General features: G+C 52.2%; 1 protein-coding gene across 5 annotated transcripts in view; it reads left to right on the top strand.

Moving 5' to 3' along the window:
- IQGAP3 (IQ motif containing GTPase activating protein 3) overlaps window positions 1-15,008 on the top strand; it is a 37,967-nt gene that overhangs the window by 2,934 nt on the left and 20,025 nt on the right. For 2 of the 5 annotated variants that reach the window (XM_014791999.2, XM_087441709.1), the window contains exons 3-19: window positions 345-501; window positions 1,140-1,217; window positions 3,013-3,089; window positions 3,827-3,894; window positions 3,984-4,097; window positions 4,342-4,520; window positions 4,981-5,068; window positions 5,664-5,827; window positions 6,355-6,442; window positions 8,398-8,561; window positions 10,078-10,235; window positions 11,688-11,809; window positions 11,911-12,074; window positions 13,264-13,354; window positions 14,239-14,406; window positions 14,500-14,639; window positions 14,744-14,914. In XM_014791999.2, the coding sequence (XP_014647485.2) occupies window positions 345-501; window positions 1,140-1,217; window positions 3,013-3,089; window positions 3,827-3,894; window positions 3,984-4,097; window positions 4,342-4,520; window positions 4,981-5,068; window positions 5,664-5,827; window positions 6,355-6,442; window positions 8,398-8,561; window positions 10,078-10,235; window positions 11,688-11,809; window positions 11,911-12,074; window positions 13,264-13,354; window positions 14,239-14,406; window positions 14,500-14,639; window positions 14,744-14,914 (2,191 nt within the window). The remainder of the gene's footprint in view (window positions 1-344; window positions 502-1,139; window positions 1,218-3,012; window positions 3,090-3,826; window positions 3,895-3,983; window positions 4,098-4,341; window positions 4,521-4,980; window positions 5,069-5,663; window positions 5,828-6,354; window positions 6,443-8,397; window positions 8,562-10,077; window positions 10,236-11,687; window positions 11,810-11,910; window positions 12,075-13,263; window positions 13,355-14,238; window positions 14,407-14,499; window positions 14,640-14,743; window positions 14,915-15,008) is intronic. The other 3 variants (XM_004436220.2, XM_087441712.1, XM_087441727.1) reach the window with 2 other exon arrangements.

The raw sequence follows: 15,008 nt of genomic DNA on the forward strand, positions 1-15,008 counted from the left end.
CAAATAAATGCATAACCAGACTGAGTGAGGTTATATCACATAACAGATAACAGGCTTTTTAAGCCTCACTGAAGATGGACAGGTTCCGGATCTGTCAGGGAAGATTTCCTGGGGTGGGTCGGGGCTGAGGATTGGCCAATCCAGGTGTTTGGGGCCACTTAGGAGAAGGTGGAAATAGCCAGACGAAGGGCAGAGAGGGGAGTTGTGCATAGGGCAGGAACAGGAGGCAGGAGAGAGGCAGAGGCTGCTTAGGGGGAGAGAGGGAGGGAAGGTACTGTGGTTAGAATGAGCTGCTGTGCTGCCAGTGTGGGTGAGAAGGTGCTCTCATGCTCTCATGCTTTCAGCTGGATGGAGGCCTGCCTGAAGGAGGAGCTTCCTTCCCCCGTGGAGCTGGAGGAGAGCCTCCGAAACGGGGTGCTGCTGGCCAAGCTGGGCCACTGTTTTGCACCCTCCGTGGTTCCCTTGAAGAAGATCTATGACGTGGAGCAGCTGCGGTACCAGGTGGGGAATAGTGGTCTCTACTTTCCACTTTCTTCCTCTCAAACTACCGCTTGTCCTCAAAGCTGTGAGGTAGGGGGACCATGTAATTTATTGTCCAAACCTGGATACTTTTGAGGATGAAAGGGGTGCTATTAATCATTGCTCGGAGACAACAGGTATCAATTGGTGTCTCCCGCCAGGCGGTGTGTACCATCCTTACCAGCAAGGGACACTTGCTAGGTGGGCCTTGAGATGCCGCTGATGTGAGAACCTCCAAGCAGACTTTTCTACCCACAGTCTACACTCAGAGGCTTGTGGGCTGTGCCACCCGGAAGCACTTCCTGGGCACACTGCCCCTTCCCTGTGCTCTAGCCAGCTCCACCCTCCTTTCCTTCCCCTCCCAGCTCTGGACTCCCCTTTTCTAGGAAGGCTGACTAAATTATTAATCCCACCCTGTGCCATGCTTCCCAGATGTCCCACTAGGTCATCCTTTCCTGATGCTTTCTGTCTGTCTGTGTGTGTGTCCTGGAGGGATGGGAAATTTGTAGGTCCTCTAGCTCCCCCCACCCCTGGAATCTCCAAGCTGTGGTCTGGGCTCTGCCCATGGGGAACCTGGAGAACTGTGGAAACGAGTTGTCTTCTCTTTCCTTCCCTTTCAGGCAACTGGCTTGCATTTCCGTCACACAGACAACATCAACTTTTGGCTGTCTGCAATAGCCCACATCGGTCTGCCTTCGGTAACACTGGGCCTCAAGATCGGGGTTCATCTTTACTCTTCACCAGCGCCCCCCCCACACACACACACTATCTCTCTGGGACCCTTTAGCCCCCATCTCCATGTGTCTTCTAAACTAACTGAATCTAAGAGTTTAAGTTCCTTGGGACTGTGTGTCTTTGAGCCAGTTACTTGGTCTCTGTTTCCACTTTCCTGTGGGTAAAAGGAGGTGAAGACTCCCTGGCCTAGCCTGCGGTGTTCCCATTAGGCAGTGAGGCCCCTGTGTTATATAGGAGATGGGGCTTACATTAGCCAGCCATCTTTCCACCAGAATTTCATAGCTTGAAATTCATGCCTGAGTGGTAGACTTGGAAGCGTAGGCCCAAGACCCCAATTGGACACATGTTGCATGTGCTCTCACTCTTTGAATCTCAATTGGTTTCTCAATTGTGACATGGGGACAGTAATCCCTGCCCTGCCTACCTTATGAGGTTGTCAGGAGGATCACATGATCTGTGTGAATTCCCTTTGTGAATGGTAAAGAACTATACAAATTAAGGCATGATAGGATTCTACAATGTATGATTTCTTTCTGTTTTGTTTTTCTTCTCTATAGAAGAGAATTACAAGACAAGGGAATAGCAGTAAAGACAGACCCTGTGGTGGGAGGCAGGAGCACTAGAGGCCATGAGTCCTCAGTGGGGCTGGAATACTTTTAAGTCTTCAGATTTGGTCCTTTCTTATGAATCTAAAGTCACCAAGAGGGATTGAGGTTAGACCTCATTATAGTTGCCAAGTGGCATGGGAAGCCATACCTGGAGTGACTCAGTTCTTAGAAGTGCCCCCACTGATGAGAGGCCTCTGGCTTGGAGACAAGATAACATGCTCTGACCCCTTTGTGGACCTTGGCAATGTATGCCTCATTGGGCCCTCTGTGGGAGTATGGCCAGCTCCCCAGCATGCCACCTTTCTGTCAAGAGTCCAAGGTGAGGGGCACAGGCTTGCTGTGTCTAGGAAGAATAGGGGCCTGTTTCTCCTGGAGAATATGCCTGCATAGTCTTTTTTTTTTTTTTAATTTTTATTTATTTATTAATTTTTCCCCAAAGCCCCAGTAGATAGTTGTATGTCATAGTTGCACATCCTTCTAGTTGCTGTACGTGGGACGTGGCCTCAGCATGGCCGGAGAAGCGGTGCGTCGGTGTGCGCCCGAGATCCGAACCCGGGCCGCCAGCAGCGGAGCGCGCACACTTAACTGCTAAGCCACGGGGCCGGCCCTGCCTGCATAGTCGTGATAGACTTGTCTTAGTGTTTGGTTAATCTGGGGCTATGTATCTATGGCTGGGTCTTGGCTTAGTATGTGTCCCTAGTGCTTTTCTTTTTTTTAAATTTTTTTGTGAGGAAGATCAGCCCTGAGCTAACATCTGATGCCAACCCTCCTCTTTTTTGATGAGGAAGATGGGCCCTGGGCTAACATCCGTGCCCATCTTCCTCTACTTTATATGGGACGCTGCCACAGATGGCTTGACAAGCAGTGCATCAGCGTGTGCCCGGGATCTGAACCTGCAAACCACGGGCCGCCAAAGCAGAGCACATGCACTTAACCGCTGCACAACCAGGCCGGCCCCCCCAGTGCTTTTCTTTTATAGCAGGCTGGCTATAAGTGGCTGGGGAGACTGACCTAGAAGCCCCAGACAACAAAGGAGCTGGGGCTCCTTCCTCTCCAGGTTGGAGAGGAAGATCCATTCCTCAGCCCCTCTCTCCATATCTCATGCTGCTTAAAGATCTGCAAAGGCAGTAACTGGATGTTTCCCCTCCAGACCTTCTTCCCAGAGACCACAGACATCTATGACAAGAAGAACATGCCCCGAGTGGTCTACTGCATCCATGCACTCAGGTGAGAGCCCCAAACTTTCGTCATCTAGGTTCCTCTAGGTGGATGCAACCAATGATTGACAGCACAAGCATTGCAGCAGGAAGGATGGAGGTAGACCATAGGGAGAACTTCTCAGGAGAGTGAGGTTTTAGATTTCTGTAGTTGTGTTTGGATTTATGTGTATGTTTGTGGGCACATTTATGTGTGACCTGTGTGGGTGAAGGAAAAAGGCAGGCAGGAAAGAGTCTTCAGCTTGTGACTGGGGTACAAAAGAATCAGAATGAGACCCATCAAGTGTCACATGGCAGTCACTTCGTGTGAATGGTGAAGGCTGTTTGCTCTTACTCACAGCCAGCTACCTGCAACCAGTTGGCCAAGTCAGAAAGTGATTGACCAGTTCCTGTGTCCACCATGTCATTTCTTCCTGGCTTCATTTCCGATGTCCTTTCAAGCCTCTGTGCCTTGGCTCAGCGGGTCTCTGCTTGCTATGCCCTTCCCACCCTCCGTCTCCATCCAATGACCTGCTACTGCCATGTGCCTTTCTCTGTGAAGCCCCCCAATCTCCCTAGGCCTCCCACAGCATCTTCTTTACCTTCTATAGCACTTGCCTTGGGCTGACTTACAATAACATCTCTGCCTGTGGATCAGGGCAGGTGCTGAGTGGTCTTCATCTCCAGGTCCCCATAGTATCTCTTGCAAACCCATTATGGGCAGCATGTCAAAGTGAATAGGCCCCAATGCCTTCTGTTCTTTCCCAGTCTCTTCCTCTTCCAGCTGGGATTGGCCCCTCAGATTCATGATCTATACGGGAAAGTGAAATTCACAGGTAAGCCCAACTCCTTCCTCAACCACCACAGTCAGGGCAGGTCTTGGGGGTCCTGGGCCTGATGAAGGGCACCTGTGGTATCATTGCAGCCGAGGAACTCAGCAATATGGCCTCTGAACTGGCCAAATATGGCCTCCAGCTGCCTGCCTTCAGCAAAATCGGGGGCATCCTGGCCAATGAGCTCTCGGTGGATGAGGCTGCAGGTAGGGCCTGGGCTCTGCCCTGCTAGGGGTAGGCTCACCGAGAAAGGGAGGACTCTGAGCCTCACAGCCCTGGGATGGATTCTGGCTACCTCTCATCCACAGGCAGGGCCATCAGGCTACCTGGTTTGCCTGGCCCTTGTGGATGGAAAAAGGGGATGATGTCAGAGTGGCCTGCAGCTGGTTGTGCTGCAGCTGGTCTGGGTTTGTTCTGGCCTCCTGACCTTGTTTCCATGCCCCCTCCCAGTCCATGCAGCTGTGCTTGCCATCAATGAGGCCGTGGAGCGAGGGGTAGTCGAGGATACCCTGGCTGCCTTGCAGAATCCCAGTGCTCTGCTGGAGAATCTTCGAGAGCCTCTGGCAGCCATCTACCAGGAGCTGCTGGCCCAGGCCAAGATGGAGAAGACTGCCAATGCCAGGAACCACGTAAGGAGGAGCCTTGGAGTGCAGGGGCTGAAGAGCTGACTGGCCTGGAAAGTCTCGAGTGAAACCAGGACTCCTGCCTGTCCTGTCTCTAGATTCCAAAGTTGCTTAGAGAAATTATAACTTGTCAGTTATTTTAGAGAAATAGGAGGGGAACTCAGGAGAATAATGAGATTTCAGAAGACAAGACAGGAGAAGAGGTTCTGGGGGGATGGTTCTTCAGAGTGGCTGAGAGAGACTCTGGAATGTAGAACTGGATGAGATTGGACTGGAGATTCCAAAGGTTGGTGTTTGACTTAACTGTTTCAGTGCCAGGGGTTGGACTCCACGATTTCTCCAGATTCCTTCCCATCAGACTGACCTTTGGCCTTGGGAAGGCCTCCAGAAGGAGAAATAGGAATAGGCAGGGAGGGAGGAATAGGAGAAGATTGGGTTGGTTTCCTAGGTTCCCCTCTCAATGCAGTTTTTGCAGGATGATGGAGAAAGCCAGGACGTTTATGACTGCTACCTTACTCAGGCTGAGATCCAAGGCAACGTCAACCACGTCAATGGTGAGAGAGAGGCCAGGAGGGGTTTGGGGGTGCTCTCAGGGTAAGCTCCTGCACGGGGAGGTTTGGGGAAGGCTCTTAGCCCAGAAGGCCCTATGGTCTCACTTGGGCCAACCCTTGTCTCAGAGTCAAGGCAGTGTGTGCTCTGCTTTACGGCTATCAGTGTCTGGAGAAGTGGTCCCTGTCAAGGAGGCTTCTGTTTGAATGGAGATCCATGGGGAGGACAGAGGCAAATGGGCAGGCCTGTCAGCTCTTGCTACTGGGGGCAGTTGAACTGGGGTCCTTCGAGAAGGGAATGTGGAGAATGGATGGGGAAGGGAGAGATCAGGGCAGGAGGGGCTGCTTGAAGGCTCAGGATGGATGGGCCTCTGCCTCTTTGGGTCAGGATATCCTCAGGGTCTGGTGTGGTGAGATGGGAAAGCTGTGAGGATCAAGCTGGAGAATTTGGGCTGGGCCAATTGGGCCCTCGGAATCCAGGCGGCAGGGGTATGAGTAACTCTGGGCAGGCAGGAAGAGGGCAGATTCCTAGGGCTGGGCTGGGCATGGTGAGGGGTGGGCTTTCTCACACTGTCCATTATGGAGGCTTGGTCTTTTTCAGTCCATGGGGCTCTCGAAGTTGTTGATGACGCCCTGGAGAGACAGAGCCCTGAGACCTTGCTCGAGGCTCTTCAAGACCCGGCCCTGGCCCTGCGAGGAGTGAGGAGAGACTTTGCAGATTGGTACCTGGACCAGCTGAGCTCGGACAGAGAGCAGAAAGCACAGGTCGGGCTCTGTCTATCACCTGCTACCTCCCCTCTGACTGTGGGATGGGGGAGGGCCTCTTAGGCATCAGCACTGTCAATTCTTTGTATTCAGTAAGTGCTGACTACGTTTAAATGGTTAAATCACCCCAAAGCCTAATGGACTAGACTGATCAGCTTCTACCTCTGAGAGTCTCTCAGACTGACTGGGGAGACCCAGGGGTAGTCCAATAGGGAGTGATATGCTCCCCCATTGCTGAACTGGGTCCTCAACTTAGCAATCTTATTTTCAATACTGTTGACTGTCTCCCTGACACTATTTATATTTGTGCTGCTTCTGTTGTTATTTCAGACACTTGCTGGTAGTAAAGAGCCAGAGGTTAGAGATGGGTTAATAGGGATGGGTGGGCCAGGCTAGTCTGCCTAAAGGGGAGAGGCAGGATTGAGAGTGGGTGACCAGGTAGACCTGAGAGTGCAGGCTGGCAGCTCCTAAAGCATATTCACGGCCCCAGGAGGACTCTCTTCTCCTGCATCCCTTCCTTCTTCCAGGATCTGGGCCTGGTGGAGCGTCTGGAAAAGGACGAGGTCCAAGCTGGTGTGGCTGCAGCCAACACGAAGGGTGATCAGGAACAAGCCAGTAAGTCATCTCCAGGCTGAGGCCTGGCCTAGGTGTATTGCTGGCTCTTGGAAGAGCATCTAACCCCTGTGCTGGCTTCTGTGTAGGGCAATGCAAACTGCTGCCCAATTTTCAAGCCTGGCAAGGGACTTCTCCCCTCATCTAGTGTGCCCTATTCCTGCTGCCTGCAGGGACACTGCGGATAAGTTCATTCAGGCTTTAGAGATAATGGCAGTCAGGACTTCACTGAGCTGGACTCCTGGAACAGGCAGTTTCCTTCTAGGTTCTTCCCTGTATTTTGACAGTTTCAACCTTGAGTTCCTTTGGCTTCTGAAATGTAGTGATTTCCCAGATAAGAGAGAAACTCATGATACAATGCAGTTTCCCTTAAAAACATCATATAGGGCTGGCCCGGCGGCTTGGCTGTTGGGTGTGCGCGCTCCGCTACTGACGGCCAGGGTTCAGATCCCGGGCGCGCACCGATGCGCCGCTTCTCCGGCCATGCTGAGGCCGCGTCCCACATACAGCAACTAGAAGGATATGCAACTATGACGTACAACTATCTAGTGGGGCTTTGGGGAAGAAAAAAAGGAGGAGGATTAGCAATAGATGTTAGCTCAAAGCCAGTCTTTCTCAGCAAAAAGAGGAGGATTAGCATGGATGTTAGCTCAGGGCTGATCTCTCTCACAAAAAAAAAAAAATTATATAAAAATACAAGTCTTTATTAAAAGAATGCGAGTTAGTAATTGTCTCCCTCCAAGAGGATCAATCTGGATCACAGGAATGAAGAGAATTAGAGTGCTGTGGGACCATGCGGCAGCCTGTGGACACTAGACCTGTTACAAGTGCTTGACTCTGTCTTGACTTGCTGTTGGGTTTTGAGGTTGTGCCCCAACCATTCACCTTTGTCCAACAGAGCTCTCAGATGCTAGCTCGCACAGCCCCCGGCCACTGCTGGCTAACTGCTTGCTTATCACTCAGTTCATTCCTGTTGCCAGAGTAATCCCTCGAGCACAGATCTGATCTTATTTTCCTCGTTGAGTATCTTCAGACCTTCCTGGGTTCTTCCACTGTATATCCTAGACTTTAGTCCCATCTCCTCAGTGTGGCAGGTAAGACCTTTCGAGTTATCCCCATCCGTTCTCTTCACATTCCACCCAGCCCAGCTGAGCCAGACAACCTGTTCTTCCTTGATTGCCCCAGCCTCTCCCACTGGCAGGCCTCTGGATTACATTTCTCCCACATTTTCACCTGTTGAAAGCAGATGAAAACATCCTCCAGAGCAGCCTCAGGTGCGTCCTCCTCTGGGAAGTCTTCCTACTCTCTCCCACCAGAATCCCCCCTCCCTTCATGCCATAGCATTCTGGGGGAGGGGAAGTCCCCCGACATGGCATTGACAGCAATGCACTGTATCTTCGTATCATTATTTCTCCCCAGTAGATGGTGCACTCCTTGATGCCAATGTCCATATCCGCTTGGCATTGTATAAGCCCCAGCGTTTGAAAGCTAAAACTACATCAATGTACCATGGCCCTTTTTTAGTTTACTCCTGTCCTCTGCAGCCCAAATGGCTCCACCTTGGAGCTGGTTCCTTGTTCCTCTGTGCTGTCGTCAAGATTTGGTCCCTGGAGCCCCTTACTAACCTCATCTTAGTTATGCTCCATAGCCTCCTGTCAATCTTGTGCTCACCACCTTAGGAACTCACTTCTGCCATGACAGCCACTCCATGTTACCTGCTGAGCTGCTCAACTTCTAGGCCTGACAAATTGCTTCTTCCAGAGCCTCTTCTTAAAGCGACCCAACCCCTTTTCCTCCTGAACATTTAGAAACACATTTTGAACCTAGCAGAATAGTTTTCAAGAGCAGCTACAAACCCATTTCCACTCAGAGATGCCCAGTGGAGCCTAGTTAGCCCGGACGGTAGAAATGGCACTGAATGCCCAGCCCGTGCAGCCTCTCTCCTTCCTCCCCTGCAGTGCTCCAAGCTGTGCGAAGGATCAACAAAGCCATCCAGAGGGGAGTGCCAGCTGGCACTGTGAAGGAGCTGATGTGCCCTGAAGCCCAGCTGCCTCCAGTGTACCCCTTTGCCTCGGCTGTGTACCAGCAGGAGCTGGCAGTGCTCCAGCAGCAGCAGCAGGGGGTAAGCCCCAGAAATAAGGGTCCAGCTCCCGGGTTCCCAAGCAGCTGGAGGGATCAGGGCAGTCAGTCCAGAGGACCGTCCGAGGGCGCTCTTAGATGCTGGCAAAAGATAAGGGGAAGGAGGAGGGCTACCATCCTTGCTACCCTGAGCATATTATAATAGCCAATACCCTTGAGCAAACCCTGCTTTACACACTCATTTAATCCTGAAAAGAACCCTATAAGGTAAGTAGTATCATTTCCACTTTAGAGATGAGTAAACTGAGATGCAGAGGTTAAGTAACTCGTCCAACTCAGCTGTAACTGGCAGTGCGGAGTGAATGCACTTGAAGCCCGTGCTTTTAACCACTCTGATGTCCCACCTCACCCCAGTCCTTCAGCTTCTCTGACAGTGAGATGATAGGGTTCCACTTAGGGACTACCCAGTCTGTTGGAGGAGTTAGAATATACTTGAGGGTCCAGACAGAGACAGGGAGGGAAGAATAGATGATGTAAGTGGAAGATGACTTCAGACCAGGGAAATGGAGGGAGCAGAGCTAGGGGTAAGGCTGGGAAGGCTTCTTGGAAGAGAGGAGACTCAACAGAGAATCATACCCACAGCAGGCATTTATAGAGCATCGACTCCAGGCACGACCCTCAGGTAGGGCTCAGTCTCAACACAGGAGACTATAGTACAGGGAGCATAAAATCAATGCTAAGAGTAAAGCACAGTGACTGAGGTTGTGGACTTGAGAGCCAGACGGCCTGAGTTAAATTCCGGCTCTGCTCCTTCTCAGGAATGTGACCGTGGGCAAGTTATTTATCTTCTCTGCCCCTCAATTCAGGTATAAAATGCGAACAATAGTATGTTTACCTCATGGGATTGTTGTGAGGATTAAACAAGTTAACATATGTGCTTAGAAACCAGCCTGGCATGTAAGTTTTAGCTGCTACTATTGTTATTATTATTATTATTATTATTATTCACAACTTTCTGTTTGTAGAGGACAGGAAGGGTGCTCCAGACAGAGGGAATAGCATAAGCAGGTGTTTGAAAAGGAGAAGCCTGAGCAGGGAAACACGTCCAGGGCCTCTGGGGTGTATGGTGCAGCACGAAGGTGCTCTGCACGCTTTATCTTCCTCTCTGTGTGCCAGCGGCCTAGTGCAGTTCTTGATGAGTGGTAGGGACCAGAGAGGAGCTGAGAGAGCTCGCTGGTTGAGTGTAGGCTCTGGAATCAGGCAGCTTGGTTTCACTCACATTACTTGACTATGGGCTCATCTGTGAAATGGGGATATTAATACCTACCTTATTGGCTTGTTATGAAAATTAAATGATAATGTGTGTGAAGTACTTATACACTGAGCACAGTAAGTATTCTCAAGTATTAAGTATGATTAATTGTTAGTGAATGAGTCAGGCCATTGGGGTTTTGGGATAGAGACTCTGGGATGTAGGAAAGTCTTGGGGGCAGGATGGCAGGTAGGCCCCCAGACCCTTCACCAGCCCACTTGGGAATCAGCCTTCCCCTCTGTTGTAGGAACTTGGCCAGGAGGAGCTCTTCGTGGCTGTGGAGATGCTCTCAGCTGTGGTCCTGATTAACCAGGCCCTGGAGGCCAGGGATGCCAGCAGCTTCTGGAACAATCTGGTGAACCCTACCACAGGCCTGGCCGAGGTAGAAGGAGAGAATGCTCAGCGGTGAGAAAGGTTTAGCCACATGTTGAGAGTGAGGGGATAGAGGGAATGTAGCCAAGACTCTGAGTTCTTCTGCTTGGAGATTAGCCTTCTGCGTGATGCCCTGTTCTGGGGCCCAGGCCCACCCTCTGAGTCTGTTCGCGGTGCCTTGGCCTGTGTTTCCTCCTGGGAGTGGGTGAGTTCACAGTCTTGCCCCTTTCCTCCATTTGTTCATTCTTTCATCGCAAAGGTTTGAGTACCCACTCATGTCAGACACTATTCTGGGTGCTGGGAAACAACGGTGAACAAAAAAAGTTCCTGCTCTCATCACACTCACATGCTAGTGGAGGGAGACAGACAAAGAACAAACGTGTCAGATGATTAGAAGAGGAGAAGAGCTCTGGTGAAAAATAAAACAAGGCAGAGGGGAGAGAGGGTGGGGACGTGGTGGGGCGGTTTGTCTATTTTACAGAGCATGGTTGTGGAAGGCCTCTTTGTAAGGGGGTCATTTTGAGAGAGACCTAAAGGGCAGAAGTGATTGCCACGAGGCTGTCTACGGCATAGATCCTGAGAAGGAAGCGTGCTTGGTGTGTTCAAAGAACACCAGGAAGCCAGTGTGGCAGAGCAGAGTGAGGAAGGGGGAACAGCAGGAGATGAAGTAGCAGAGGCCAGACCGTGTAGGCCTCTGGCTTTCACTCCGAGTGAGGAAGGAAGCCACGGGAGGGTTCTGAGTGAGGAGGGAGATGAGCTGACCTACTTTTAACAGGATCACTCCGGTTGCTGTGCTGAGAATCTGCAGGGTTAGAAGGGGAGAAGCAGGGAGACCTGTTAGACGTCTGTGGAGGAATCCAGGCAAGAGGGGACAGAGGCTTGGCCTAGGGCGGTACCAGTGGAGGTGGTGCAGAGGAGTCAGATTTCAGATATGTTCTGAAAGCTGAACAGGCAGGATTCGGTGATATAGTGGATATGGCGTGTGAGAGAGAGTGCAGTTGGCTATAACTCCAAGATTTTTGGCCTGAGAGGTTGGAATGAATATTTACCAAGAGAGGAAAGACAGTGTGAGATGCAGGTTGAGTGGGGGAATCAGGAGTTCAGATGTGAGCTGTTGGGTTTGAGCTGCTTATCAGGCATTCCCGTGGAGATGCTGAGGAGGCAGCTGGGACTGATAAAGGGGCTAGAGGGGTGCTTTGGGGAGTTCTTGTAATATTGTGTTTGAAGCCGTGAGATTAGGTGAGATCACCTAGGATATGAATATGGAAGGAGAAGAGGTCTGAAAACTGGGCCTTGGGATGCTCCGATGTTTAGAGGTCAGAGAGGAACCAGCAAAGGAGGCTTAGAAAGAGCAACCTGTGTGGTGAGAAGAGAAGCAGGAGAATGTGATGTCCTGGAGGCCAAGCGAGGAAAGTAGTTCAAAAGTTTCCCCTGACTTCTAGCTGATGATACACTCCTCACTTCCCTCTCTCACCCTCCTGCCAGTTACTTCGATGCTCTGGTGAAGCTGCGACAGGTGGGCGGAGTTGATGGGACCTTCTTGAGCTGGAATGACCTGCAGGCCACTGTGAGCCAGGTCAATGCCCAGGTCCAGGAAGAGACTGATCGTGAGTGGAGTCCGGGACTGGGGGAAGACGGCCCAATGCAGGCAGCCCCATCCCTTAGCCATAAGTCTGGGCCTCTGCCTACCTAGATCTCTTTTTCCCAGAGGTCCTTGCGCTCAGCCTCATCAATGAGGCCCTGGACCAGGGCAGCCCTGAGAAGACCCTGTCTGCCCTGCTGCTTCCTGCGGCTGGCCTGGACGATGTCAGCCTTCCTGTTGCCCCTCGGTACCATCTCCTCCTTGTGGCGGCCAAAAGACAGAAGGCCCAGGTGAGGTTTGGGTGGGCCGGGTTGGTCACTGGAACAGGAAGAACATCCCCTGTGGGTAGAGCTGTGCCCAGTATGCACCCCGGGAGAGCCCCAGGCTGAGGGACACAGTCCCTTCTGGGGGTAGGGGACAGGAGGGGTTCCAATCTAATGAGGAGAGATGGCCCGCATTGCCAGCACTGGACAGAGCTCTAGTTGGCAGCACAGAGAGAATGGTGGAGGCCTTGTACACAGGAAGAGCACAGGCATGGAAGCCAGAGAACCTGGGCTGAATTTTCTGCTCTGACACTTAGTGATCATGTGACCTTGAGCAAATCCCTAATGTCTCTGAGCTCTACTTATTCATCCATAGAATACTACCTGCCCTGGTCCTACCTACCTCCTGGGGTGGGGGTAAAAATCAGATGAGTTGAAGAATGTGGCAGGGTTTTGAACCTGTAACACCCTGAGTATGTGGCCGTGTAGAGAGTGGTTCAGGGCTAAGACTCCTGGCCCAGAGTTTGCATCCTGGCAGGCTGACCCTGCACGTGTTACTTACCCTCTCTGCCTTAGTTTCCTTGCCTACAATATGATAATGGTGAACTTATCTCAGAGTTATGGGGTTTAACTGAGATAATATGAGAGTAGAACTAGCTGACATTGATAGTGTCCTCACTCTGTGCCAAGCATTGTTTTACGTGCCTTATAAACGTTCCTAACAAAGTGCTTTAGAATACTGCCTGGCACATTGTGCTTATTAAAATGCTAGTTTAGAAAGTCCACTCTATTAATGAGCAGAGTTGGGAGGGAGAAGTGTCTGGGGTTGGGGTTGGGTGAGGCCAGGGAGCTAACAAGCCTGACAACGTGGCAGGCACAGGCTCACTTGACCTGTGGTCGCATGTAATCTACCCACCACCTTGTGTGGTAGAGGAGTGTGGAGCAGGAATGGGAAGGATAAGGTGGAGATCAGGGTCAGGATCAGCCTGAGAAGGTGTGAATTGAGGCAGAGGGGAAGGGGGAGTAGGGGCAGGGAGGTGGAGCCTCCAGTGTGTGCTCTCCCTGACGTGGCTGAGGCACAAGGGCAGGGAAGTGAGCTGTTGAGAGGGTGGTGGATACCAAGGGCTACAGTTTGGTTCCACTAGGCAGCTAGGCCTGGGAACCTGGGGAGACCAGCCTGGGTTCTCATCTTTTCCCATCTGCCTCAATTTACCAGGTGACAGGGGATCCTGGAGCTGTGCTGTGGCTGGAAGAAATCCGCCAGGAAGTGGTTAGAGCCAACCAGGACACAAACACAGCTCAGAGAAGTAAATGGGCCGGGGTAGTGGCGTAGCAGCGGGAGTGGAGGGGAGGGAAGGAGATGCGGGCTCAGCAGGAGCCCAGATAATCAGGTAGCCTCCCCGGTCACCTCCCTCTCCCTTTCCCCTCACTGGGGAGGTGGGCCAGAGGTGGACCGCAGGATGGATTTCCTAGCAGTCAGCTGGGCAGGAAACCCTCAGGAGTTAAGAGCCCGTAGCCCATCTGCTGCCTCCTTCTATGCCTTCCTATGGGCACTTCTCCCTGCAATGTGAACATGTGAAATCAGGTGGTGGCCAAAAATCCATCCCATTTTCTGCTGGTAGCTTGAGTTTGGGTTCCAGCAATCAGCCCTGGCTAGAGAATGTTTAGTCTTGAGGGTGCAGAAGAGGGGTTGGCTTTGAGGAAAAGTAGGCAGGATCAGTGCAAAGAGACACTGGTGTTCTGGTGTGGGGTGCTGATGGTGTTAGTTCCCAGTGCCTGGAGTCCCTCTGTCCATCTGCCTGTCTGTGAGTGCCTGGAAGGCAGGTACTGCATCAACCACCCCCTCCTTCTTGGACTTTATCCTCCTCCTAAGAAGCTGTCCTGAGGTTCTCTGCCCATATCTTGCCTTTGAGCTTCTGTCCGAGCTGACTTTGCTTTTACCAAGCCCCAGCCCTGCCCCACGCTGCCTCCTTCCAGGAAGCCTTCCATGACTGCTACCTTTTCCTCCAAGCATAGCTATGTGCAGCTTCTTTTCATCTGTGTCTGCCTCCATCCTGGGATGTTCCCTGTCACTTCCATCAGACGGGGTGTTTTTGTCCTCCTCCTCTGAATCTCTCCCCAGTGGACAGGACAGGGCCCATGGGAGGGACTCAGGGAAGGACTGACCACTCCCTCCTGATGCCCCTGTCAGTGGCTCTTGGTGTGGCCGCCATCAATCAGGCCATCAAGGAGGGCAAGGCAGCCCAGACAGAGCGGGTGTTAAGGAACCCCAGCGTGGCCCTCCGAGGGGTGGTTCCTGACTGTGCTGCGGGCTACCAGCGAGTCCTGGAAAGTGCCATGGCAAAGAAGCAGCGCCCAGGTAATGGCCCCAGCCTGACTCTCCACTTCTCTGCCTGCCCCAGCCACCTCTTGCCTCCTCTGAGCCTTCTCTGCTTACTTGGCTTCTGCTTAGGGGACACAGCTTACTGGGTTCAACATGACATGAAGGATGGCACCGCCTACTACTTCCATCTGCAGACCTTCCAGGGGACCTGGGAGCGACCCCCGGGTTGCCGTCTCAATACCTCCCACCTGACTCGGGAGGAGATCCAGGTTGGCAGGGCCCCTGTAAGGGAGGGGGATCATGGATGGAGGTTCCCTGTGGGAGAGGCTGCTACCCACCAGGACACCACAGTCTCTCTCTCCTGCCTCCACAGTCAGCCGTCACCAAGGTCACTGCTGCTCATGACCGCCAACAGCTCTGGAAGGCCAACATCAGCTTTGTCATCCAGCTCCAGGCCCACCTCCGCGGCTTCCTGGTTCGGCAGAAGTTTGCTGAACATTCCCACTTTCTGAAGACCTGGCTCCCAGCAATCATCAAGATCCAGGTGGCAGGCTCTGGCTTCCTAAGTCTTCAGGGCCTGGCCTCCTCTGAGCTTCAGGATTTCCTTCCTACTTCCTTTTTGCTCAGTAGAGTTAGGA

The sequence above is a fragment of the Ceratotherium simum genome, chromosome 2, assembly GCF_057802395.1.
Source record: "Ceratotherium simum simum isolate JZ-2026a chromosome 2, ASM5780239v1, whole genome shotgun sequence".
Lineage (NCBI taxonomy): Eukaryota > Metazoa > Chordata > Mammalia > Perissodactyla > Rhinocerotidae > Ceratotherium > Ceratotherium simum.